The 24037-nt window shown below is 46.4% G+C and overlaps 1 protein-coding gene across 4 annotated transcripts in view; it reads left to right on the plus strand.

The window, feature by feature from the left end:
* GSE1 (Gse1 coiled-coil protein) overlaps window positions 1–20050 on the plus strand; it is a 319547-nt gene extending 299497 nt beyond the window's left edge. The window contains exons 10-18 of one of the 4 annotated variants that reach the window (XM_070761849.1): window positions 1542–2119; window positions 5650–5762; window positions 7894–8164; window positions 9061–9168; window positions 10512–10889; window positions 12036–12308; window positions 13497–13600; window positions 16498–16628; window positions 17044–20050. In XM_070761849.1, coding sequence (XP_070617950.1) covers window positions 1542–2119; window positions 5650–5762; window positions 7894–8164; window positions 9061–9168; window positions 10512–10889; window positions 12036–12308; window positions 13497–13600; window positions 16498–16628; window positions 17044–17179 — 2092 coding nt within the window. In that variant the 3' untranslated portion in view covers window positions 17180–20050. Of the gene's footprint in view, window positions 1–1541; window positions 2120–5649; window positions 5763–7893; window positions 8165–9060; window positions 9169–10511; window positions 10890–12035; window positions 12309–13496; window positions 13601–16497 lie in introns of all 4 variants that reach the window. The other 3 variants (XM_070761851.1, XM_070761850.1, XM_070761852.1) reach the window with 3 other exon arrangements.
* Window positions 20051–24037: the final 3987 nt, after the last annotated feature.

Raw genomic sequence — 24037 nt, forward strand, 5'->3', positions numbered from 1 at the left:
ACACATTTAATATAAATTACTCAAACCGCGGTTTGCAAACTATTGAGCATCTGCTTCAGGCCCCAAATGACTGGACAATACGCTGGCAAAATGCCCTTATCACCTCGAGGTTCGGCTACTGCAATGCTCTCTACATGGGGCTACCTATGAAGAGTGTTCAGAAACTTCCAATCGTCCAAAATGCAGCCGTACGAGCGGTTAGGGGCTTTCCAAGGCATAGCCATATTTCTCCAGCACTCCGCAGACTGCATTGGCTGCCAATTAGTTTCTGGATGCAATTCAAAGTGTTGGTAATGACCTATAAAGCCTCTACATGGCATCGGACCAGAATACCTCCGGGACCACCTTCTGCCGCATGAATCCCAGCGACCGGTCAGGTCCCACAGAGTCGGCTTTCTCCAGGTCCCATCAACTAGACAATGTCATTTGGCGGGGCCTAGGGGAAGAGCCTTCTTTGTGGGGGCACCGGCCCTCTGGAATCAGCTCCACCCAGAGATTCACACTGCCCCCACCCTCCTTGCCTTCTGTAAAAGTTTAAAGACCTATTTATGCCGCCAGGCTTGAGGCCATTAGACCGTAGACCCCTGGCCGACCAGTGTAGTATGTTTTGCTGTGTGAATGGTAATGAATGATTATTAGAGTTTTTAAAAGTTTTTTAGTGTATTAATTGGATTTTTAGATATGTATTGTATATCATATATTGTTTTTGACATGTTGTCAGCTGCCCCGAGTCCTCGGAGAGGAGCGGCATACAATTCCAATTAATAAATAAAATAAAATAAATAAAACGCAACCCTTCCAGAAGTTTGTGGGTGGGGTGTTAGAGGTTGCATTCTGGCGGTGAAGCATTGCTTTGGAGGGAGAATATCCACCAGGTGGAACAGCAGAGCAGCTCGCTAGGTGGTCCTCACACGTTTCCTGTGTGCTTTTTGTTGGAGAAATTGGCATGATAATTTGGGTGCAGCTGAGAATTAAGCACAACGCTCTTGGCAAGGAAAATCTGGGTTTCTGCCGCATTTAATGGCAATGCCACTAGGTGTCGCTCACTCCCATTCCCAGAAGCCTGAATGGGACACCTGCTCTGGCCGAGGTGCCCTCTACTGGACACTTTTATAGGGGAAAGGTCCAGCTTCTACTGCACTGAACTGTAATCCAGAGCAGAAACTGAGTTTTGGGTAATTGTGCGGTGTTAACATTAAAAAAAACATTTTCTATTAAAAGAATATTTTATTTGCACAAGGCTCTTGTGGCTGCATGACACACAGCCAGAAAAACCCAAACCCCAAACAGTATGAATCAAAATTCCGTAAAAAAACCTTGCAGCCAATGGCATTGCTGCTTTTAATCATAAAAATAAACACTAAAAAGGAAGGCATGAAAAAGAGCAAGCGGCCTGGCCACATGGCTGGCAAGCCACGCCCACAAAATAAGCCACGCCCACAGTGTGGTAGTAAAAATATTTGCAGCCCTTCACTGGTCCAGGGCTACCTTTGCGTCGCCTTGTTTCCATTAATATTGTTTTTGCATTCTTATTTCTCCAGACTGGGCCCAGGCCGCCCCGAACTGGGGATTCGAGAGCAACCCCAGCATTTCGGAGGGCCCCCTCCGCTCATATCCCCCAAGCCGCAGCCCCACCCGGTGCCCACGTCGCTCTGGAACCCGGTCTCCTTGATCGACACCCCCACGGAAGCTCGGAGGCTACAGGAGAGCCACCCGCTGCCCAGCCACGCCAGCCCCTACGAGTCCAGCCGGCAAGCCATCCCTTTGGTCAAAGTGGAACGCGTCTACTGTCCCGAGAAAGTTGAGGAGGGGGCACGGAAAAAAGAACATTTGGACAAATACCAACCGGGCCGGGAGACGGGGGGATCCGAGCCTGGTGGGTTTCCCCACGGACCCTTATTAAGTGAATGGGAGAAGCCCCTGCAGCAGAGACCCGCCCACCCGCCGAGCGTGCCGTTTGTGGAGGCGTTGAAGCACCAGACGGGCTCGCCGTATAGGCACCTCCTGCCCCGAGACCAGGACCCCATGTATGTTTACGATGAGTTCTTGCTCCAGCAACGCAGGCTGGTCAGCAAGCTGGACCTGGAGGAGAGGAAGAGGAGGGAAGCTCAGGAGAAAGGTGGGTGCCTGTCGATCCTCCTCGGGGGATTTCCTGCTCCGGGGGAGAATTGGTAAACTGATAGAAGGGGAGTTTTTGCAGCTCGGGGTTGAACGGTGGGCTCCTTGGCGCTCCCTGAGCTCCGTGGTTTTCTTGTGGACGTATCATGACATCATCAGTGATAGAAGGGAATGAGGTTTGCAGAGAGGAGGAGGAAGGAGGAGGAGTAAGAGGAGGAGGAGGAGGACTGTGGGCTCCTTAACGGTCCCTGAGCTCTGTGGTTTTCTTGCAGACGTTTTATAACCCAACTAGAGAACGTCATCAGTGGTAGAAGGGAATGAGGTTTGCGGAGAAGTGGAGGAAGGAGGAAGGAGGAGGACTGCGGGCTCCTTGGTGCTCCCTGCCCTCAGTGGTTTCATGACCCGACTAGGGAACCTCATCAGTGCTAGAAGGGAATGACGTTTGCAGAGAAAAGGAAGGAAGACGGGGGGAGGAGAGAGAGGACGTCGACTGTTTCATGACCCAACTAGGGATTATCATCAGTGTTTTGGAGAGAGGGGTTTGTGAAGAGGGAGAGAGAGAGAAGCATTTTTCCAATGGAGGTGGATTAAAAAGAGGGCATTACAAGGCCCAGCCTCCAATCGGAGACTCTTGTGTCTCGGTCCAAGCGAAGAGGGTCAAATAAAAGGAAGCCCCCGTCTTATTCCCCCACCACACTTTTTCCAAAAGCAATCCAGGCCTTAGCAGGGAGTTCCTGCAGCCTTTCCCCGCCTTCTTCTGCAGTTCCGATTCCGAGCGGCTCTGCAAATTGTCTTCCTGAGACAGGCCCAATTAATAAATGATGAACGGAGACTAATAAAGCCGCTTTAAATATTCATGGAGAATGTACAGCCATGGTGGGATTTACAGGAGGGAGGAAAACAAAACATTTAAGGAGGGAGGGAGGGGTGCGCGGGGCTTCCACCCTCACCAGGCAGCGCAAGCTGCCTCTGTCGTTGGACATTGGGCAGAGGAGTCCGTCCTTCCTTCCTTCCCAGTGTCCGTCCAGTTTGTCCCATTGCGGGAGGGGATTGGCTAGCACTGTGGTTGGCTTCTGTGCCTTGCAGGGGTGGGTGGGTGATGAGCAGGGGCGGGTTCCTCCTGACACCGCTACCTTTGCGCTGTGTGCGCAGCTTCAGGCGTCTCCCATGCACACCTCAGTGAGGTTTTGCTTCTGCGCATGCACAGGGATGCGCGTGCAAGATTTAGGTGATTTTTTTTGCTTCCACACAGAAGGAAGAAATTGCCGAAATCTCATGCGTGGGTGCATCCCCTTGCAAGAGTTTGCTCCCTGTGCATTTGCAGAAGCAAAAAATCGGCGACATCCCTGTCGTGCGCATATCCCTTCACAAGAGTTTGCCCCCTGCGCATTCGCAGAAGCCAAATCTCATTGATGCGCATGCACACATGCGCAGAAGACACCCGCAGCTGCATGCACAGCAATTTTTGCTACCGGTGTGGCATCCTTTATCATTCCTGCGTATGTCTTTTTAAATTATGGGTTTTTAGATTTTTAAATATTAGATTTGTATTGAATAGAATAGAATAGAATTTTATTGGCCAAGTGTGATTGGACACACAAGGAATTTGTCTTGGTGCAGATGCTCTCAGTGTACATAAAAGAAAAAGATACATTTGTCAAGAATCATGTGGTACAACACTTAATGATTGTCGTAGGGGTCAACTAAGCAAAGAAGAAACAATCAATATTAATAAAACCCTTAGAATATAAGCAACAAGTGACAGTCATACAGTCCAAAGTGGAAGGAAAAAGATGATAGGAATGATGAGAAAAAACTATTAGAAATAGAAGTGCAGATTTAGTAGAAAGTCTGACAGTGTTGAGGGAATTATTTGTTTAGTAGAGTGATGGCGTTCGGGAAAAAACTGTTCTTGTGTCTAGTTGTCTTGGTGTGCAGGGCTCTGTAGGAACATGTGAGGGGTCAGTAAATATTTTCCCCACCCTCTTTTTGACTCGTGCAGTCTACAGGTCCTCGATGCAAGGCAGGTTGGCAGCACATTGTACATTGTTTTTACTATTGCTGTGAGCCGCCCCGAGTCTACGGAGAGGGGCGGCATACAAATGTAATAAATAATAATAATAATAATTCCAGTAACAACCCAATACTGGTTATGAGCAGCGAAGGACTGCCATCTTCAGCGCTACCAGTGTGCTACCACTACCAGTGCGCTCTGAGGTGCTGCCTTTTCAATGTCCCAGGTGGCTTCTTGGCACACCTGGAAGGATGGATCTTTGGAAACTGGCCTCTATCCAGCTCCATTAAAGTCCTCGGGCCTGGCCTGTCATAACCCATGTATGTGTCTGCCCGATGGTCTCTTCTGACATCTGGCAGCGAAACCAGACGGTGAGGATGAGTCCAGCTGTCCTCTCGCCTCCTGTTTTCCTCTGAGCTTTTCCTGTCTCGTTCCTTGAACCAGATGCTGGCCTCCATAATTTGTTCCTTGCAGGATCCGAATGTTTCACGTCCACCCCAGGCAAAATAGCCCTGGCTCAGGCCCCACGCCTGTCTGGGCAGATGGGTAGCTACCGCCATGTAGAGGCGTGTCTTGCATGATAGGTTCAGCTGCCCCTGGTGCCACTGGGAAACCTGGAACAGCTGTGAGAATTAACTCAGCTCTTCCCAGAGAAGAAGGCCCATCGCGGGGGGGATGGCATGGCTTGGGGTCTTGGAGGGAGAACAGGGAGCCTGGGAAAAAGGCAATTGGAGGTTTATTACTGTTCACAGTCACTCATGCCCTCATCACCTCAAGGCTTGACTACTGTAACGCTCTCTACATGGGGCTACCTTTGAAAAGTGTTCGGAAAGTTCAGATCGTGCAGAATGCAGCTGCGAGAGCAATCATGGGCTTTCCCAAATATGCCCATGTCACACCAACACTCCGCAGTCTGCATTGGTTGACGATCAGTTTCCGGTCACAATTCAAACTGTTGGTTATGACCTATAAAGCCCTTCATGGCACCGGACCAGGATATCTCCGGGACCGCCTTCTGCCGCACGAATCCCAGCGGCCGGTTAGGTCCCACAGAGTTGGCCTTCTCCGGGTCCTGTCGACTAAACAATGTCGTCTGGCGGGACCCAGGGGAAGAGCCTTCTCTGTGGCGGCTCCGACCCTCTGGAATCAACTCCCCCCAGAGATTAGAACTGCCCCTACCCTCCTTGCCTTTCGTAAATTCCTTAAAACCCACCTCTGTCGTCAGGCTTGGGGGAACTGAGACACCCCCCCCTTGCCTATGTAATTTTGTGCATGATATGACTGTGTGTATGTATTTTATCTATTGGGTTTTTTTTTTCTTTTTAGACTTTTTAATGTAAAACTGTTATTTCAGATTTTAATTATTACATTTGTTACCATGTATTGTTTTTATCACTGTTGTGAGCCGCCCCGAGTCTACGGAGAGGGGCGGCATACAAATCTAATAAATAATAATAATAAAAATAATAATTAGGGGCCACTGAAGCTCACACATCTGCTCTGCTTGGGCTGTGCAGGATATTATTACGACCTGGATGATTCCTACGACGAGAGCGACGAAGAGGAAGTACGGGCTCACCTGCGCTGCGTGGCAGAGCAGCCTCCTTTGAAGTTGGACACGTCCTCGGAGGTAGGTCTTGTCCCCTGCTCCACATAGTGACGTAGGTTGGAGGGTTACAGCTTGTAACAGAGGATTTGTTACCCAGGAGGCGCAGGGTAGGGGCGTCATACGATCGGCAGGATTTGCTTGATCTTCTCCCTAACCTGTGCCTGTCAAGGACGCCGAGATCCGAATTTTGATAGCAACCAGAAGCTTTCTTCTAACAGATTGTGCCCACTCTGTGCTTGGTTGACCTCTGAAGGTAAACCATGCTTGGTAACTTTCTTTCGGGCTCTCTGGTGGAATCCTCCCAAAAATGCACAGGTACAAATTTCAGACACACACACGTTTGAGAATTCAAAACAATGTTCTGTATAATGAAAATTCACTTAACCTAAGCCCTCGTTTGGTATAGCAAAGAGCACTCGTCTCCAAACAACTTGGTAATTTGTACAAGTCCCTTATCAGTTCTGTGATACTTAGCTTGCAGCTGTGAGGCAATTCACAGTCCTTCTTTCACAAAGTGAAACACACTTTGCTCTGGTTTAGTTTCAAAGCAGGGAAAAATCAGCACACAAAAGGTCAAAGTCAGTAAAGCAGTCACGAAACACAACGATCAGATAATCCTCCACAATGGCCAAACCCTCATTAATGACCACAGCCCCACCCAACCACAGGTGGCCTCATTTTCTTTGGTAATAATCTCTCAGTTGTTGTTGCCTATGCATCGTTCTCCGCATGCGTGGCTGTATCATTAACTCTTGTTCTGAATCCAAGGAGGAGCTAGATAATTGATCTCCTTCTGAGCTGTCTGCCCCACTCTCCTCCTCCCTGTCACTCATGTCTTCTTGGTCAGAGGAGCCTTCATCATCAGATTCCACCGGGGGCAAAACAGACCTGCAGCATGTGGATGTCTCCCCAACATCCACAGTCCTTGGGGCAGGAGCTGGGCCAGAGCTAACCACAACAGTGACAAAAGATCAATTCTCCCTGGGGTCACAAATCAAAGGTAGACGTGGTGGTGGAGCCGTGTGCTGCTCGAGCCAAGGGGGCTTCTGTGTTTTTCAGTTGGCCGCACGAGTGATCTTAGACCTTTGTTGAGGTCATGGATATTCCTCTTTTTCTTCTTTTATTAGAAAGGGTTCACTGGCTAGTGGCTAACCTTTTTCTCGTTGCATGCCGAAAGCGCATACACATGCGACAGCGTGTGTGTGCGTGTGCCAGCACCCATAATGCAATGCACATGACACTCCCCATATACCCCTCCATGCATGCATGTGTGACCCCATGTCCTCCTCCCCACACATATGTGCTGTGCTCCCCTGCTTCCTCTGGGAGGGTGAAAATGGCCTCTGGAGACCCACCAGAGGAAGTGACTCCAAATGCCATTTTTGCCCTCCCAGAGGGCAAAAAAAGGCCTCCCAGAAGCTCCGGAAGTCCAGAAACAGGTTCGTTTCTGGCCTCTGGGTGCCTTCAGAGCCCGGGGGGCAATTTTGCCCTCCCAGAGTCTCGACAAAAGCCTCTGGAGTTGGGGGAGAGCAAAAAGCGGGCCTTCCAGAAATTCCAGAAATGGGTTTGTTTCCGGCCCTTGGAGGTCCTTTAGAACCTGGGAGAGGCTTTATTTGCCCTCCCAGAGTCTCGACAAAAGCCTCTGGACTCTGGAGAGGGCAAAAACCGAGCCTCCCAGAAGCTCTAGAGATCCAGAAACAGGTTTGTTTCTGGCCTCCGGAAGGCCTCCAGAGCCCAGGGGCAAAAACAGGCCTCCCAGAAATTCCGTAAGTCCATAAATTGGTTCGTTTCCAGCCTCTGGAGGGTCATGGAGCCCAGGATAGGCCGTTTTTTGCCCTCCTGGAGGCTTGAGGAAACCACCCCACACTCATATGTCACAGATTCTCAAGAATAAGCTGGCCAGCAGGAGTCAAGTGATGGCATGTGTGCCCGCAGAGAGGTCTCTGCGTGCCACCTGTGGGGCTAGGCATTTCTCTCAAAATGAGATGCTCTTAAGGTATGATTATGATCTTCCATCTTTTATTAATCTGTCCCAAAGGAGGAGACCTTTCCAGTGGCCAAGAAAACTAGGTCTCGTATGGTATGGAAGCCGTGGCTGGCGTAGATTGATGAAGAGCCTTCACAAAATGACCTCCCTCTTTGCTTCTTCTAGAAGCTGGAGTTCCTGCAGCTTTTTGGGCTGACCACTCAGCATCAGAAGGAGGAGTTGCTGATCCAGAAACGGAGGAAAAGGCGGAGAATGTTGAGGGAGAGCAGCCCTTCCCCACCGACCGTCCAGAACAAGCGCCCCACGCCAACCCCTCGCTTTGTGCTCTCCACACGTTACAGCCCGGATGAGATGAACCACAGTCCCAACTTTGAAGAGAAGAAGAGGTTCCTCACGACCTTCAACTTGACCCACATCACTGCGGAAAAGAGGAAAGGTATTGGCCCAAGGGGGGAGGCTGCAGATTGCAGAGATTTTGTGTTCCAGAAGGACAAAATAACAGAGGCGGAAGGGACCTTGGAGGTCTTCTAGTCCAACCCCCCCGCTCAGACAGGAAACCCATTTCAGATGAGAGACTGTCTAGTTTCTTCTTAGAAGCCTCCTGTGATGGAGCACCACAACTCCTGACAACAAACTATTCTACTGGTTAATTGTTTCTACTGTCAGGAAAGTTCTCCTTAGTTCTAAGTTGCTTCTCTCCTTGTTTAGTTTCCACCCATTGCTTCTTGTCCTACCCTCAGGTGCTTTGGAGAATAGCTTGACTCTCTCCTCTTTGTGGCAGCCCCTGAGATATTGGAAGCCTTCCATCATGTCACCCCTAGTCCTTCTTTTTACTAGACTATGCATAGAGCCTCGGTGGCACAGTGGTTAGAGTGCTGTACTGCAGGCTACTTCTGCTGTTCCCCGGCTGCCAGCAGTTTGGCAGATCGAATCTCACCAGGCTCAAGGTTGACTCATCCTTCCATCCTTCCAAGTTCAGTAAAATGAGGACCCAGATTGTTCAGTGCAATATGCTTACTCTCTTTAAAGCACTTAGAAAGGGCTGGAAAGCCCTGCGAAGAGGTATATAAGTCTAGATGCTATTGCTATACCCAATTCCAGCAATAATTCTTTATATGTTTTAGCCTCCAGCTCGCTAATCGTTCCACACTTTTCTGGAGGATCCAAAACAGTACTGCTGCCTTAGATGGCTTGTCTGTCCCGAGTCTTAAAAACCCCCACTCCTGTCATTCACCTAAACTGGCTGTAATTCATACTCGATTCCTTGCAGGATAGGGCTCTTGCTTCCTCTCCTTGGTCCTTTAAAAACCGTCTCCGCTTCCTGCTTTGCAGATAAAGAGAAGTTGGCAGAGATGCTTCATGCCATGAAACAAAAGAATGCCTGCACAGCACCGTCAGTTAAAAACTCCCCACGGAACAGTCCGAGTATTGTCCAAGCTGGTAAGTAGCTATATACAAATGGTGGCATCTCCTAGCAGCACCATGGACAGTGCCTTCCTTGAAACATAGAAACATAGAAGTCTGACGGCAGAAAAAGACATCATGGTCCATCTAGTCTGCCCTTATACTATTTCCTGTATTTTATCTTAGGATGGATGGTTTATCCCAGGCATGTTTAAATTCAGTTCCTGTGGATTTACCTACCACGTCTGCTGGACGTTTGTTCCAAGGATCTACTACTCTTTCAGTCAAATAATATTTTCTCATGTTGCTTTTGATCTTTCACCCAACTAACTTCAGATTGTGTCCCCTTGTTCTCGGGTTCACTTTCCTATTAAAAACACTTCCCTCCTGGACCTTATTTAACCCTTTAACATATTTAAATGTTTCGATCATGTCCCCCCTTTTCCTTCTGTCCTCCAGATTATACAGATTGAGTTCATTGAGTCTTTCCTGATACGTTTTATGCTTAAGACCTTCCACCTTTCTTGTAGCCCGTCTTTGGACCCGTTCAATTTTGTCAATATCTTTTTGTAGGTGAGGTCTCCAGAACTGGACACAGTATTCCAAATGTGGTCTCACCAGCGGTCTATATAAGGGGATCACAATCTCCCTCTTCCTGCTTGTTATACCTCTAGCTATGCAGCCAAGCATTCTACTTGCTTTTCCTACTGCCTGACCGCACTGTTCACCCATTTTGAGACTGCCAGAAATCATGACCCCTAAATCCTTTTCTTCTGAAGTTTTTGCTAACACAGAACTGCCAATACGATACTCAGATTCAGGAATCCTTTTCCCCAACTGCATTATTTTACATTTACATTAAACTGCAGTTTCCATTGCTTTGACCATGAAACTGGGAGGTTCTTCTGATGGAACCCCATCTCTTTTTCTGACTCTTTCCTGACATCCGTGGGACCTTTATACTTTATACTTCTCCAGGAATCTGCTTAGTTATAGATCTATTTCGACTTTGTTATAGTCTCATCAGACAGACATACCCTTACTGGGATTTGAACCTGTAGCGTGCTGCATGCAAGGCAGGATATTAACCTCTATGCTACAGGCTCGCCTCCAAATTAGCTTTTACTTCAACGCTACAGGTTCAAATCCCAGTAAGGGTATGTCTGTCTGATGAGACTATAACAAAGTCAAAATAGATCTATAACAGGCGCTCTTCCTTTTCACTTATCAGCAAAAATATGTAACTACACAAACACAATTTAAATTAAATGGAAAGGTTTCTTTCTGCACGCCATGCCTGGTTTGGGCCATCCATCTCCTACTCCCAGAGGTATCATGGGGCAGACCCTTCTTCTGATGTGTGGCATTTTTCTTCCCAGACTCACAGGTCCATCCAGTGGCGGCATCGGATTTGGAGAAACCGGTGGGTGTTGCTCCAGCGTCCCTGCCAGAAGCCCCGAAGGCCACGGAGTCCTGCAGAACAAATCACCTGAGACCCCACGACTTTCCCAGAGCCAAAGAACCCCTTCCTCTCCCTGCCGAGAAGCCCCGCTTGAGTGACGGGCACCCGGTCAAGAAGAACTTCACCCTCCTGAACTGCGTCCGGGGCCCTTTGCCGAAAGAGATCCCCGTTCCGCTCTCCCACAGTATGAACGGGAAGAACAAGCCGTGGGAACCGTTCGTGGCCGAGGAGTTTGCGCACCAGTTCCACGAGTCCGTCTTGCAGTCCACCCAGAAGGCTTTGCAGAAACACAAAGGTAAGGGAAAGGGACAATGATGGTCAGCTACGCAGAACCGGTAGAAAAAGTTAGAATTTTTTTTCTTATTTTCCCTTCTGGGGCTCTGGGAATGTTTTTCCTATCACAGTAAATGTGGTTGAATGCCCCCCACGGAGGCTTCTCCCCACCTTTTCCAGTTACAGTTTCGGAGGGTCAGGTTTGAAAGTGGAATACGGTTCCTGAGAAGAGGCAAAAAAATCTTGAACGTCCGATTCTTATTTAGAAAAGTTCGTAAGTGTTCTGTCGGGCTCTCTGGTAGAATCCTCCTAAAAATGCACAGGTACAAATTTTAGACACACACAGGTTTGAAAATTCAAAACAATGTTCTTTATAATGAAAAGTCACTTAAACCAAGCCCTCTGTTGGTATAGCCAAGAGCCCTCATCTCCAAACAAACTGGTAATTTGTACAAGTCCCTTATCAATTCTGAGATACTTAGCTTGCAGCTGGGAGGCAATTCACAGTCCTTCTTCTTTCACAAAGTGAAACACACTTTGCTCTGGTTTAGTTTCAAAGCGGGGGAAAATCAGCACACAAAAAGTCAAAGTCAGTAAAGCAGTCACGAAACACAACGATCAGATAATCCTCCACAATGGCCAAACCCACAGGCTGCTCTTTATAGCAGCCTCACTAATGACCCCAGCCCCACCCAACCACAGGTGGCCTCATTTTCTTTGATAATAATCTCTCATTGTTGCCTATGCATCGCTCTCCGCATGCGTGGCTGTATCATTAACTCTTGTTCTGAATCCAAGGAGGAGCTAGATAACTAATCTCCTTCTGAGCTGTCTGCCACACTCTCCTCCCTGTCACTCATGTCTTCTTGGTCAGAGGAGCCTTCATCAGCAGATTCCACCAAAGGGGGGGGGGCAAAACAGGCCTGCAGCATGTGGATATCTCCCCCACATCCACAGTCCTTGGGGCAGGAGCAGGGCCAGAGCTAACCACAATAGTAAGTAGAGGCGTTCTTAGGTAGAGGCACCACTGTATATTCCGTATGACACTTCAGGAATTATGATACAGCCAGTCCTGACCCAAAACATTGTTACACTTGGCGCCAGCACAGAGATCCACTCACCATTTAACTGGGTGACACTGTCTTCCTTTATGTCTGCTGGCCTTTAGGCAATTCAATGGCTCACTCAGCGGAGCAGAACCACAAAGTGGACGCTTCCATCCATTATAACATTCCGGAACTGCAGACTTCCAGCTGGGGCTCTTTGCCACAGCAAAACGGACAGAAAGATTCCCAGCACAAGGGACTGATTCCTCCAGAACACGAGAAGGTCTCGGATTCCGAAGAAGACGAGGAAGAGGAAGAGGAGGAGGAGGAGTACCCCAGACCAAAATGGCATGGGATCGAAGCAGTCTTTGAGGCTTATCAAGAGCATGTCGACGGTAAGATGTCAAGGTCCAGGATGACACTTTCTTGGTCTTGGTTACCTTGACACGTGGACTTCAATTCCCAGAATTTCTGGGAGTTGAAGTCCACAAATCTTAAAGTGGTCAAGATTGAGAAACACCAGTCCAAGAGATTCCCACACCCATATTTTTGCTTTATATCTATTTTTCAGGGGGGGATCACAAATATTTAACCTGGAGAGGTATTTCTTTGTGTGATACATTCCTATGTTTCAAATATGATATGCAGGTTGCCTTAGCAATGAATGTCCCGATGGAGACTTTTGGTCATCCGGGCAATGGTCTTTGCAGGTTGACTCATGGAAGATGGATAATTTTTTGTTAGCTTGAGATGTTTTGCTAGTCTATCCAAGTAATCTCATCAGTCAGAATGCGTCAGCTCTGTGTAGTCTTGATTCAGCCTTCTGATACTTGTGGACACATAGCGTACTTTCCAATTTTTATTTCATTGTGCCTTCGCCAAAACAGCAACTGAACTGGAAAGGTAGATTAACATTTATTTATTTATTATTAGAGTTGGAAAGGACCTTGCAGGTCATCTAGTCCAACCCCCTGCTGTTGCAGGAAACCCTACATCACACTAGTCCAATAGCAGTCCAGTCTTTTCTTGAAGGTCACTAGTGTTGGAGTGATCACCACCTCTGCTGGCAGGCCGTTCCACTCTCACTGTCAGAAAGTTCCTCCTTATTTCCACGTTGAATCTCTCCTTGGACAGCTCCCATCCGTTGCTCCTTGTCTGGCGCTCTGGTGCTTTGGAAAATAATGTGTTCCCCTTCTGAACAAATGATGCGTCATCTAGATCAGGCCACAAAAGATATGCATGGTTTTATTAATGGGCTTTAAATTGTCTTTTTAAATTGTCCCTTTGTAGATGTTGTTTCTCTTTGTTGTGAGCTGTCCAGAGTCCTTCAAGAGTTGGGTGGCATATAAATTAAACTAATAAATATAAATAAATAATAAATACATTTATACGTGTAAGTATCTCTCCCGTAGGCCTTTAGACATGGGAGAAATCACTTTATTTATTCCTAGTTCACATCTATTGGGTTGCAATGGGTTCGTCCATTGGCCAGCTTTCATTGGGGGGCACTCCTTGCCACTAGAAAGAGTTCTCCTCCTCTCCTGCTGCCGTCCGCTGACCCACTGGTCCAAATTGCATTGCAGAGCAAAACCTAGAACGGCAAGTGCTGCAGACCCAATGCCGGCGTTTAGAAGCCCAGCACTACAGTCTCAACCTGACCGCAGAACAGCTCTCGCACACCATGACGGTGAGTAGGTCTTCAACCGCACTGCTAAGCGGGCAAGAGTCCCTTGGGCGAGCCGTCCACAAGCTTTCTTGGCCAAACAAGAGGTCCATGCCCTTTTCGGTTTCTGTGTGTGTGATTTCCTCATTAAGTGTTGTGGTTCAGCCTGAGGCTGCTCAGGGACCGGCTGTGTCTCTGCTGGCTCCATGCCCGGAGGAGGATGACAGCGAAGAGGAGGGGGCTGAACAGTCGGACGGGGGAGAGGAAAGTCAGGAATGGGATGAAGGAGAACAGCATGAGAGCCCCGGGGGGGGGCTCTCCCCAGCCAGTAGCTTGGAGTCCTTAGGTGATGATGCACAAGCCGTCATTGACATGCGACAGAGACGTTCAGATCAGAGAAAGGAGCAATTAAAGAAGTATTATCAGCACTGAATTAGGAACAGCTGGGCTTGGGTGTGGTCCTCCTTAGCAGGGTTTAAAAGGCAGGCAAGCCCTTGAAGCCATGTGGAGTGTTATCAATTGGAGTTACGGTGTCCTGCTTTGTTCTCGGCGTCTCTGTTCCTGGCTTGTGGCCCAGCAGTTTGGAAGACCCGTGGGAGGTGTAGGTCTGCTATCTACAGCCTCATATTGGCAGCAAGAATCCTGTATTGCTGCATGGACTTTTGCCTTTGTGGATATATCTGAAGATACAGCATTTTCCTGTTTGTAAGGACGTTTTCTGTTACCTGTGTTTTTTCTTGAATTTTATAAACTGCCTTTGCCTTTTATCAGTGTGTCTGGATTCTCTTTTTGGGTTGGTGTTGGCTTCTGGAGTGACCCAGACAGAACATTAAGACTCCATGCTTTGGATCTCTTCTTGGTCTCCCATCCACCTTTCCTTAGCTCCTCTGCAATTCAGTCCCAGTCCTGGTGGAGGTTGATCCTTTTGGCACAACATGATGGTTGCTGAAGCAAGAGAAGAAATTTTGGAGTCGGGGAAGGTTCCGTGACCTCTCAGTTCAGGAGTTGTATTTTTGGTGCTGCGTTTTCTAGAAATACTATAAATCAGGGGTGTCCAATCACTCCAAGGCCCGTGGAAGACTCCCAGAATTCCCCAGTCAGCCATGCTTCCTGATGAATTCTGGGAGTTGAAGTCTACAAGTCTTGCAGTTGTGTAGTTTGCTGGCTGGGGAATTCTGGGAGTTGAAATCCACAAGTCTTGCAGTTGTGTAGTTTGCTGTCTGGGGAATGCTGGGAGTTGAAATCCACAAGTCTTGCAGTTGTGTAGTTTGCTGTCTGGGGAATGCTGGGAGTTGAAATCCACAAGTCTTGCAGTTGTGTAGTTTGCTGTCTGGGGAATTCTGGGAGTTGAAGTCCACAAGTCTTGCAGTTGTGTAGTTTGCTGTCTGGGGAATGCTGGGAGTTGAAATCCACAAGTCTTGCAGTTGTGTAGTTTGCTGTCTGGGGAATGCTGGGAGTTGAAATCCACAAGTCTTGCAGTTGTGTAGTTTGCTGTCTGGGGAATTCTGGGAGTTGAAGTCCACAAGTCCTGCAGTTGTGTAGTTTGCTGGCTGGGGAATTCTGGGAGTTGAAATCCACAAGTCTTGCAGTTGTGTAGTTTGCTGTCTGGGGAATTCTGGGAGTTGAAGTCCACAAGTCCTGCAGTTGTGTAGTTTGCTGGCTGGGGAATTCTGGGAGTTGAAATCCACAAGTCTTGCAGTTGTGTAGTTTGCTGTCTGGGGAATTCTGGGAGTTGAAGTCCACAAGTCTTGCAGTTGTGTAGTTTGCTGGCTGGGGAATTCTGGGAGTCGAAGTCCACAAGTCTTGCAGTTGTGTAGTTTGCTGGCTGGGGAATTCTGGGAGTTGAAATCCACAAGTCTTGCAGTTGTGTAGTTTGCTGTCTGGGGAATGCTGGGAGTTGAAATCCACAAGTCTTGCAGTTGTGTAGTTTGCTGTCTGGGGAATGCTGGGAGTTGAAATCCACAAGTCTTGCAGTTGTGTAGTTTGCTGTCTGGGGAATTCTGGGAGTTGAAGTCCACAAGTCTTGCAGTTGTGTAGTTTGCTGTCTGGGGAATGCTGGGAGTTGAAATCCACAAGTCTTGCAGTTGTGTAGTTTGCTGTCTGGGGAATGCTGGGAGTTGAAATCCACAAGTCTTGCAGTTGTGTAGTTTGCTGTCTGGGGAATTCTGGGAGTTGAAGTCCACAAGTCCTGCAGTTGTGTAGTTTGCTGGCTGGGGAATTCTGGGAGTTGAAATCCACAAGTCTTGCAGTTGTGTAGTTTGCTGTCTGGGGAATTCTGGGAGTTGAAGTCCACAAGTCCTGCAGTTGTGTAGTTTGCTGGCTGGGGAATTCTGGGAGTTGAAGTCCACAAGTCTTGCAGTTGTGTAGTTTGCTGTCTGGGGAATTCTGGGAGTTGAAGTCCACAAGTCCTGCAGTTGTGTAGTTTGCTGGCTGGGGAATTCTGGGAGTTGAAATCCACAAGTCTTGCAGTTGTGTAGTTTGCTGTCTGGGGAATTCTGGGAGTTGAAATCCACAAGTCTTGCAGTTGTGTAGTTTGCTGTCTGGGGAATTCTGGGAGTTGAAGTCCACAAGTCTTGCAGTTGTGTAGTTTGCTGGCTGGGGAATTCTGGGAGTCGAAGTCCACAAGTCTTGCAGTTGTGTAGTTTGCTGGCTGGGGAATTCTGGGAGTTGAAATCCACAAGTCTTGCAGTTGTGTAGTTTGCTGGCTGGGGAATTCTGGGAGTTGAAGTCCACAAGTCTTGCAGTTGTGTAGTTTGCTGGCTGGGGAATTCTGGGAGTTGAAGTCCACAAGTCTTAAAGTGGCCAAGGTTGGACACCCTTGGCCACTTTAAATATAAAATATAAATCCCTGTCTGCCTCGCAGGAGGAGGAGGAGGAGGAGGAGGAGGAGGTGACCGTCTCAATTCTTCTCTCCTTTGCAGGAACTAAGGAACCAGAAGCAGAGAATTGTCTCCGAAAGGGAACGGATTCAGGCCGAACTCGATCACTTGCGAAAGTGCCTTGCGCTGCCTGCTATGCAGTGGTCCCGGAGTTATTTCAAGGGGTATCCCAGGTGACATGCCCTTGCACTAGGCCAAACATAGAGTATAGAAATAATAATAATAATAATTAATAATAATAATAATAATCTATTTTATTACCTGGAATATTTAATATTTTTCACTGGGAGGTTTGAAGCTTAAAAAGAAATAATAAATAAAAAAGAATAAATAAATCAAAAGGATGTGCCATGCATGGAGCAAAAAAAGAGAAAGATAAAAAGGATTCGGCGGGAAGCCAGGGGGGGAAAAAACCCCTGAACCTGCCTCTTTAAAAAGTGCAACCAAACTCTGATACTTTATTTTATTTTTAAACTCTGCGAGTGATCCATTTAGAGACGAAAGTCTACGTTTTCAAGACATTGGAAAGGCTTCGTTTGTCTGCTTTTTCCTTCTCTCCCTCCTTATTTTTTTTCCGGTCTTTTGAAGATCTTGGTTGAATCTGGAGATTCCATCAATGACACTAAACGTTCGCCTCCTGTCGTCGAAGGAGCCGTTGCCGGATTTAAAATCCGGGCTTCCCCGCTCCTTCTCGTTGCCATATCCCTTCGATTGCGATACTTGAGTCCTCTTTTTATTTTTATTTTAATACATCTGTGTCTCTTCGTCCGAGAGAATACCCCAGTACACCATCCATTGCTTTTTTTTTGGTTAGAATGAACTGGATATTTTGGATAAACTTAAACCTGCACAGTAAATAAACCTAGTAGGTGAAAACGCAGCTTCCTGAGGCTGGACTTCCCATGCATCCGTCAGCTTTTGGGCTGGAAGTGCACTTCAACCTGACAAATAAAAAGTGAATAAACAAAAAACAAGGTACCTTTTTATTCCTGGGGGTGGTGGTGGATGGGCGAGATGTACAGAACATACCGACACATAGATTATGTACCCCGATGGGTAGAATTTTCATACAAAGATTTTGCAATTAAAGGAGTTGGAAAAAAAAAAAGGTGCTTCAGCCTTAGTGTGTATATATTTAAAGAAAAAAAAGTTTTGTATGTTTTTATTATTTTAATTATTATTATAAAAAGCTTGCCATTTTCAATATGTTTCTGCTTTTTTTTCCTCTTTTTTTTGGCAAAAGGAAATAAAACAGGCTTGCTTTAAGTGTTTTTACAGCTGCTGGTCAGGACCTGATAAAATAGTGTTGTGTTATTTTATTTTTTAAAAAGAATTTTAAAGGGAAGCTTTCTACTTGACAAGTGCGATCCACCTGTTGCTATTTTGCAGTGTGGAATATCAGTTGCTGGTGTAGAAAGTCTCTTGGTAAAACCAGAATTATCTTTCCCCTCTCGTTTTCTCTGGCGTCTTTCCATCCTCCACTTCCTCTTTTTCTTAAAAGCACTTGGAAATACCAACTGTGGTTCACTAACTGCTATTGAGAAGACAAAGAGGCCACTAAGATTTCAGTTACCGGATTTAAGGCATTTAAGCGGATTTAACCATCGTCCTTTTTACCTGCGAGATCTCACATCATACATGGGTGGCACAGATTTTCTGAAATGTTGAGTTTTTCCCCCTTTGGAAGATCTACCCGGAAACACCAAAAAACTATTCAACAAAAAGTAAACAGTCCTGCTACTTATTTAAACCTAGAGTAGTTCACACACAAGCACCCAAAATGGTGGCAGCTACCGGAGGCACGACAAAAGCCCATTCTGCAAGGGGAGACAGGTAGTTCTCGACTTACGACCGTTTGCTTAGTCTGCCCCAGTTATAACTGCACACTGGAAAAAGTGACTTCTTAACAACTGTTGAAACATCTTCAGTTTCCATCATCACAACCTGGGCACTTTGGCAACCAACTTGCATTTTGGATGGTTGCAAGATCATGGGGGGCGGGAGGGGGAACGTCATGGGACCCTCAAAGGCAACCTTCCCAGCCAGCTCCCAATAAGCCAAATCAATGAAAGCTTAATAACTGTGATTTATTTATTTATTATTTATTAATCAGATTTGTATGCAGCCCCTCTCCGCAGATTCGGGGCGGCTCACAGCAATAATAATACAATGTAAACAAATCTAATATTTAAGTTAATTTAAAACCCCAATTTAGAAACCAATCATACATACTAACATACCATGCATAAATTTTATAAGCCTAGGGGGAGGGAAAGTCTCAATTCCCCCATGCCTGATGACAGAGGTGGGTTTTAGGAGCTTACGAAAGGCAAGGAGGGTGGGGGCAACTCTGATATCTGGGGGGAGTTGGTTCCAAAGGGTCAGGGCCGCCACAGAGAAGGCTCTTCCCCTGGGTCCCACCAAACGACATTGTTTAGTTGACGGGACCCGGAGAAGGCCAACTCTGTGGGACCTAACTGGTCGCTGGGATTTGTGCGGCAGAAGGCGGTCCCGGAGATATTCTGGTCCGGTGCCATGAAGGGCTTTATAGGTCATAACCAACACTTTGAATTGTGACCCGAAACTGATCGGCAACCAATGCAGACTGCGGAGTGTTGGTGTGAAATGGGCATTTTTGGGGAAGCCCATGATTGCTCTCGCAGCTGCATTCTGCACGATCTGAAGTTTCCGAACACTTTTCAAAGGCAGCCCCATGTAGAGAGCATTACAGTAGTCAAGCCTCGAGGGGATGAGGGCATGAGTGACTGTGAGCAGTGACTCCCGGTCCAAATAGGGCCGCAACTGGTGCACCAGGCGAACCTGGGCAAACGCCCCCTCGCCACAGCTGAAAGATGGTTCTCTAATGTGAGCTGTGGATCGAGGACACCCAAGTTGCGGACCCACTCTGAGGGGGTTAGTGATTCTCCCCCCCCCCCAGGGTAATGGACGGACAGATGGAATTGTCCTTGGGAGGCAAACCCCACAGCCACTCCGTCTTATCAGGGTTGAGTGGCAAAAAGGTTAAAAAAAATGAGGCAAATGACTCGTTTATCAATCGTCTTGCTTAGCCGTGGAAAATTCTAATTGTGGTTCAAAACTGAGGACTTAAACTGTGCTTTGTAAATGGACCCCAGTAAATTCGACTGGGATTTGTGGGTGGGTGTTTTACTGGCACCAGAGTGGCAAATACCACAATTTGTTTCTTGCAAAATAAAATTATGTATGGGTGTAATAATGTAATATTGCAGGGCTGGGCTAATTTTTTACCATGGGCTCTATGAGAGAGGAGCTTGAACGAAGGAACCCTTTGGGACCTTTTTTTAAAGTAGCTGCATCCTCAAAATGGGATCACGCGACCTTGGGACCCAGCAACCGTTGCGCAGTTGCCGGGCGCCTGAAGTTTGATCGCGGGGATGCTGGAAAGGTTGTTACTGTGAAAAAAAAATGGTCCTAAGTCGCTGTTTCCAGTACCGTCGTAACTTTGAATGGTTGCTAAGTGAACCGTTGTAAGTCGAGGACTGCCTAAGCCACTTTGAGAACAAGCTCCCCCCCCCCTTTTGTGCTTCTCCCCGTTCCTAAAGATTCAAAAAGAAAAGTGTTCCTGTGTCTTTTGAAGCAGTGCAGGAGAGCATGTGGCTTTTGAATGCCAGCCATCTTAATTCAGTAGCTCATTGTGACGGCCATAACTTTACATAACTGAATATTTGTAAGGAATTAATTGAGGGTTTAGCATTTTGGGTTTTTTTCTTTTTTAAGCATGATCTGGGTGACTTTTTACATTGAAGGCATACGCACAGATTTCTTCAACCCAATGCTTGGACTTTTAATTAGTACTTATAGCTATTCTTTCAAAAAAAAAACCCATGAATTAACCGTGAAATTGACAATCTCAGAACAGAGATGGGGACAAAATGGGTAAGTTAGTGTGGTATGTGTTTCTTGAAGCTTCTTTCACTTATAGTCTCAAAGCTCTTTCTCGTTTCACATCTTCTTCCAGTGTTAACTGCCCAAGTTTTTTGTAAATGGGAAGAGAACAACCGGAATATAGGTTTCTGCAATTTAATAAGTAGGAAGGCGTTTGCAACCCGTAGAGGTGCCTGTACTACAATTCCTAGCACCCTTTGCCGTTGGCTGTAGGGTTGGGCATGTTGGCTATTCGGCATCACCCAGAAAAGGATTGCAAACACTCCGCATGTGTCCAAGACCACACTTTGCATAATGTAAATCAGTGTTTCCCAACCTTGGCAACTTGAAGATATTTGGACTTCAGTGCTGGCTGGGGAATTCTGGGAGTTGAAGTCCAGATATCTTCAAGTTGCCAAGGTTGGGAAACACTGATGTAAATAACCAAATTAAATGACCCGCAACAGATAAATAAAATCTAGTAAATAAATAAATAAATTTAGCTGGGGAAACAAGTCTACCACTGCCCATTCCATGACTTTTGAACTGCTCAGACTAGGTAGATTTCGCCTAATTCTAAAGCTGCCACCTGCCTTCCTTTGCTGACCAACTACTAATGTCCCCGAGAACTGACCACACTACACATTTCATTTCAGACTCGATGGAGGGTCAGTTCCTATTCTTGCTTTCTTCAAGGTAGATCCCTTCCTCTTGAGTCTCCAACCTTATATAATTTGAAATTAATCTCAATGTAGTAGTTTGAATATTTATTGAATTTATAGCTCGCCTTTCTACCTAAAGGGTTTAGGCTTAGGTTTTTAAGTCTCTTTGCAAAGCAGCAAAAATTGACCAGATTCTCTTTATTTTTTTCATAATTTATCCTTTGATTTAATGGCTGATGTGCAATGCTGCGCTTGTAGCGCTGTTGAAAAACAAACAAAGGATCTGCAAATGGAAAAAAGCACTCTCATAGGATTGTACGATTACTTACAGGGAAAGAGAACCCAATGTTTAGAAATATCAATTCAGCCAGGGCAGCTGCTTCATCCAAGTTGACCAAGCCTTACCTAGAGGCTTCCCAATTCTATGCAACTCTTAATACCAAAGTCCTTGCCACTTTTCAGAAGAAACTGCCTGACAAGGGACATTAAAGAGCAGTTGGTGGCTTATTTTAAAGAAGTCTTGTTCTTAGTTGCAGCCGAGCACTCTTGATTTATTCATCCGAATATGTAAATCGGCCCAGGTCCGAATATCCCTCTGTGATGATTACCTGAGACAATCAGCTCTCATGAAAAGCATGAGAAAGAAGAACAGAAGTCATGAAAAGACATTTCAAATCATTTTCTTTTTCTGTCTCTGGTGAGAATTAGAGATAGCCATAGGTTTGCCTTCAACAGAGGGTGTGTCGCGACGGCATCCTTCAGATGTTACCAAACAGCAAAACTTGGGAAGGGTTGTTTATCCCCAGGCCCAAGGCTGCTAAAAAGGATTCAAGTAGGAGACCACAATATATTCAGGACTTAGGCCTTTTTGACCAAGGCCGGGTTTTGGAAGAAGGCAAAATTAACACAACGAACACATTTAAGGGACAGCTGCCCTTAAAAAAAGCCATGTAAGAAAAACGACATTCTCCATTCCTCTGACTCAACCACTGTCCCACTCTTAGATCACAAAGATGCGGTTTTGCAGAGGAATTTTTTTCTTCACATCCTGCTTATCAGCTATGACAGCAACGTCTGTCAAAAGATAGCGATCCGTGGTTTTTTTCATTTTCTTTTTCTGCAAGGTTTTTCCTGATAAGGGACAGAGGCGGAGGGGTGGGCGGGGAGACGGGGGGACAATATGGGCCCAAGCTGTTGCAATCATCCTTCTACACGTAATTGCACTATTTCCCACCCTTCTCCAATAAATAAGATGTCGACTATATTTCGCATCATGCGGCTTCAGTTTTCCCCGAGCCCGACCGACATGTGCTTTTTTAAGGATGCGCAAGAGAGCCAATTGGCTTGGTTTCCATGTATCAAAGAACGAATGTGTACTTAGTCAAGCTTGGTTGGAGGCCAATCTAAGCTGCAGAAGCTGGCGAGCAAACTGCCAGAGCAAACCACCGTTTCCCCAAAATAGGCCCAGTGACGTTTGAAATACTTTCCCACCCGCGATGCAGAACCGATAAAGACAAAGATTTAAAAGGTGCTAACACGGGGAGTGGGTGGGTTGGAACAAACAAACAAGAGCCCACTTTGGACCAATCCATCTCTGCAAATGTTTTTTCTCGCTTTCCTTCTCCCCATCACGGTGATAGTTACTCTTGTTCTTTCTCCTTCCCACACATAGGCGTCCTGGCCCAATGCTTACAATTTTTATTTTTAAAAAGAACTCGTTTGCTCTCCCTTGGACCGTTGCTTGGTGTCATGTGTAGGATTTTTCTTCTGCAAAAAAAATAATAAAAATAAAGCACAGAGTGTGAGGGGAGAGGAGGAAGAGGAGAGTGAAGGCCCAGGCTGGGGCAGTAGATGCTGTGAAACAAATTCAACTTGTTTTAAGTGTACTTGTTTTTGACTTAAATGTAATGTAATATATTTGTTGAATGTAGTTATTAGGTATTTATGAATATATGGCTGTAATTTCTGACGACATCCAAAAAAAAAAAAAAAGTAATAAAATGTTCCTAAATCATGACAAAGGATTGTTTTCCCAGACCCCCCCCCTTTAAATATTTATTTATTTATTATTTAGATTTGTATGCCGCCCCTCTCCGCAGACTCGGGGTGGCTCACAACAGAATAAAAACAATTTATAACAAATCCAAATATAATTTAAGATATTTAAAAAAACCCGGTTTGATTTAAAACCCATTTACTAAACAAACATACATACAAACATACCATGCATAAATTGTATATGCGCGGGGGAGATGTCTCAGTTCCCCCATGCCTGACGACAAAGGTGGGTTTTAAGGAGCTTACGAAAGGCAAGGAGAGTAGGGGCAGTTCTAATCTCTGGGGGGAGCTGGTTCCAGAGAGTTGGGGCCGCCACAGAGAAGGCTCTTCCCCTGGGGCCCGCCAACCGACATTGTTTAGTTGACAGGACCCAGAGAAGGCCCACTCTGTGGGACCTAATCGGCCGCTGGGATTCGTGTGGCAGAAGGCAGTCTCGGCGATGTTCTGGTCCAGTGCCATGAAGGGCTTTAAAGGTCATAACCAATGCAAACTGCGGAGTGTTGGTGAAACATGGGCATACATGGGTAAGCCCATGATGGCTCTCGCAGCTGCATTCTGCACGATCTGAAGTTTCGGAACACTTTTCAAAGGTAGCCCCATGTAGAGAGCATTACAGTAGTCAAGCCTCGAGGTGATGAGGGCATGAGTGACTGTGAGCAGTGAGTCCCGGTCCAGATAGGGCCGCAACTAGAAGCTCTATCGGCCCTTTGTATTAGAAATGGAACTTGGACAAGACAGATCCAATCTTTTAGCAGTTTCACTTGGAATATCACAGCAATATCAATTTACTCTGGGATGCCTCACAACCACACTAATGCAGTATTCCCCTCTGAATGAATATTCATATAATCTGGGTTAAATTAAGATAGGAATCCCACACCAGCTGGATTTCAAACAGGTTCCAAGATAAAATATGTGTAGAAAAGCATACAAGAGTGTATTGAAAAGAAAGGTTTCTC

The sequence above is a fragment of the Erythrolamprus reginae genome, chromosome 9 (genome assembly GCF_031021105.1).
Source record: "Erythrolamprus reginae isolate rEryReg1 chromosome 9, rEryReg1.hap1, whole genome shotgun sequence".
Lineage (NCBI taxonomy): Eukaryota > Metazoa > Chordata > Lepidosauria > Squamata > Dipsadidae > Erythrolamprus > Erythrolamprus reginae.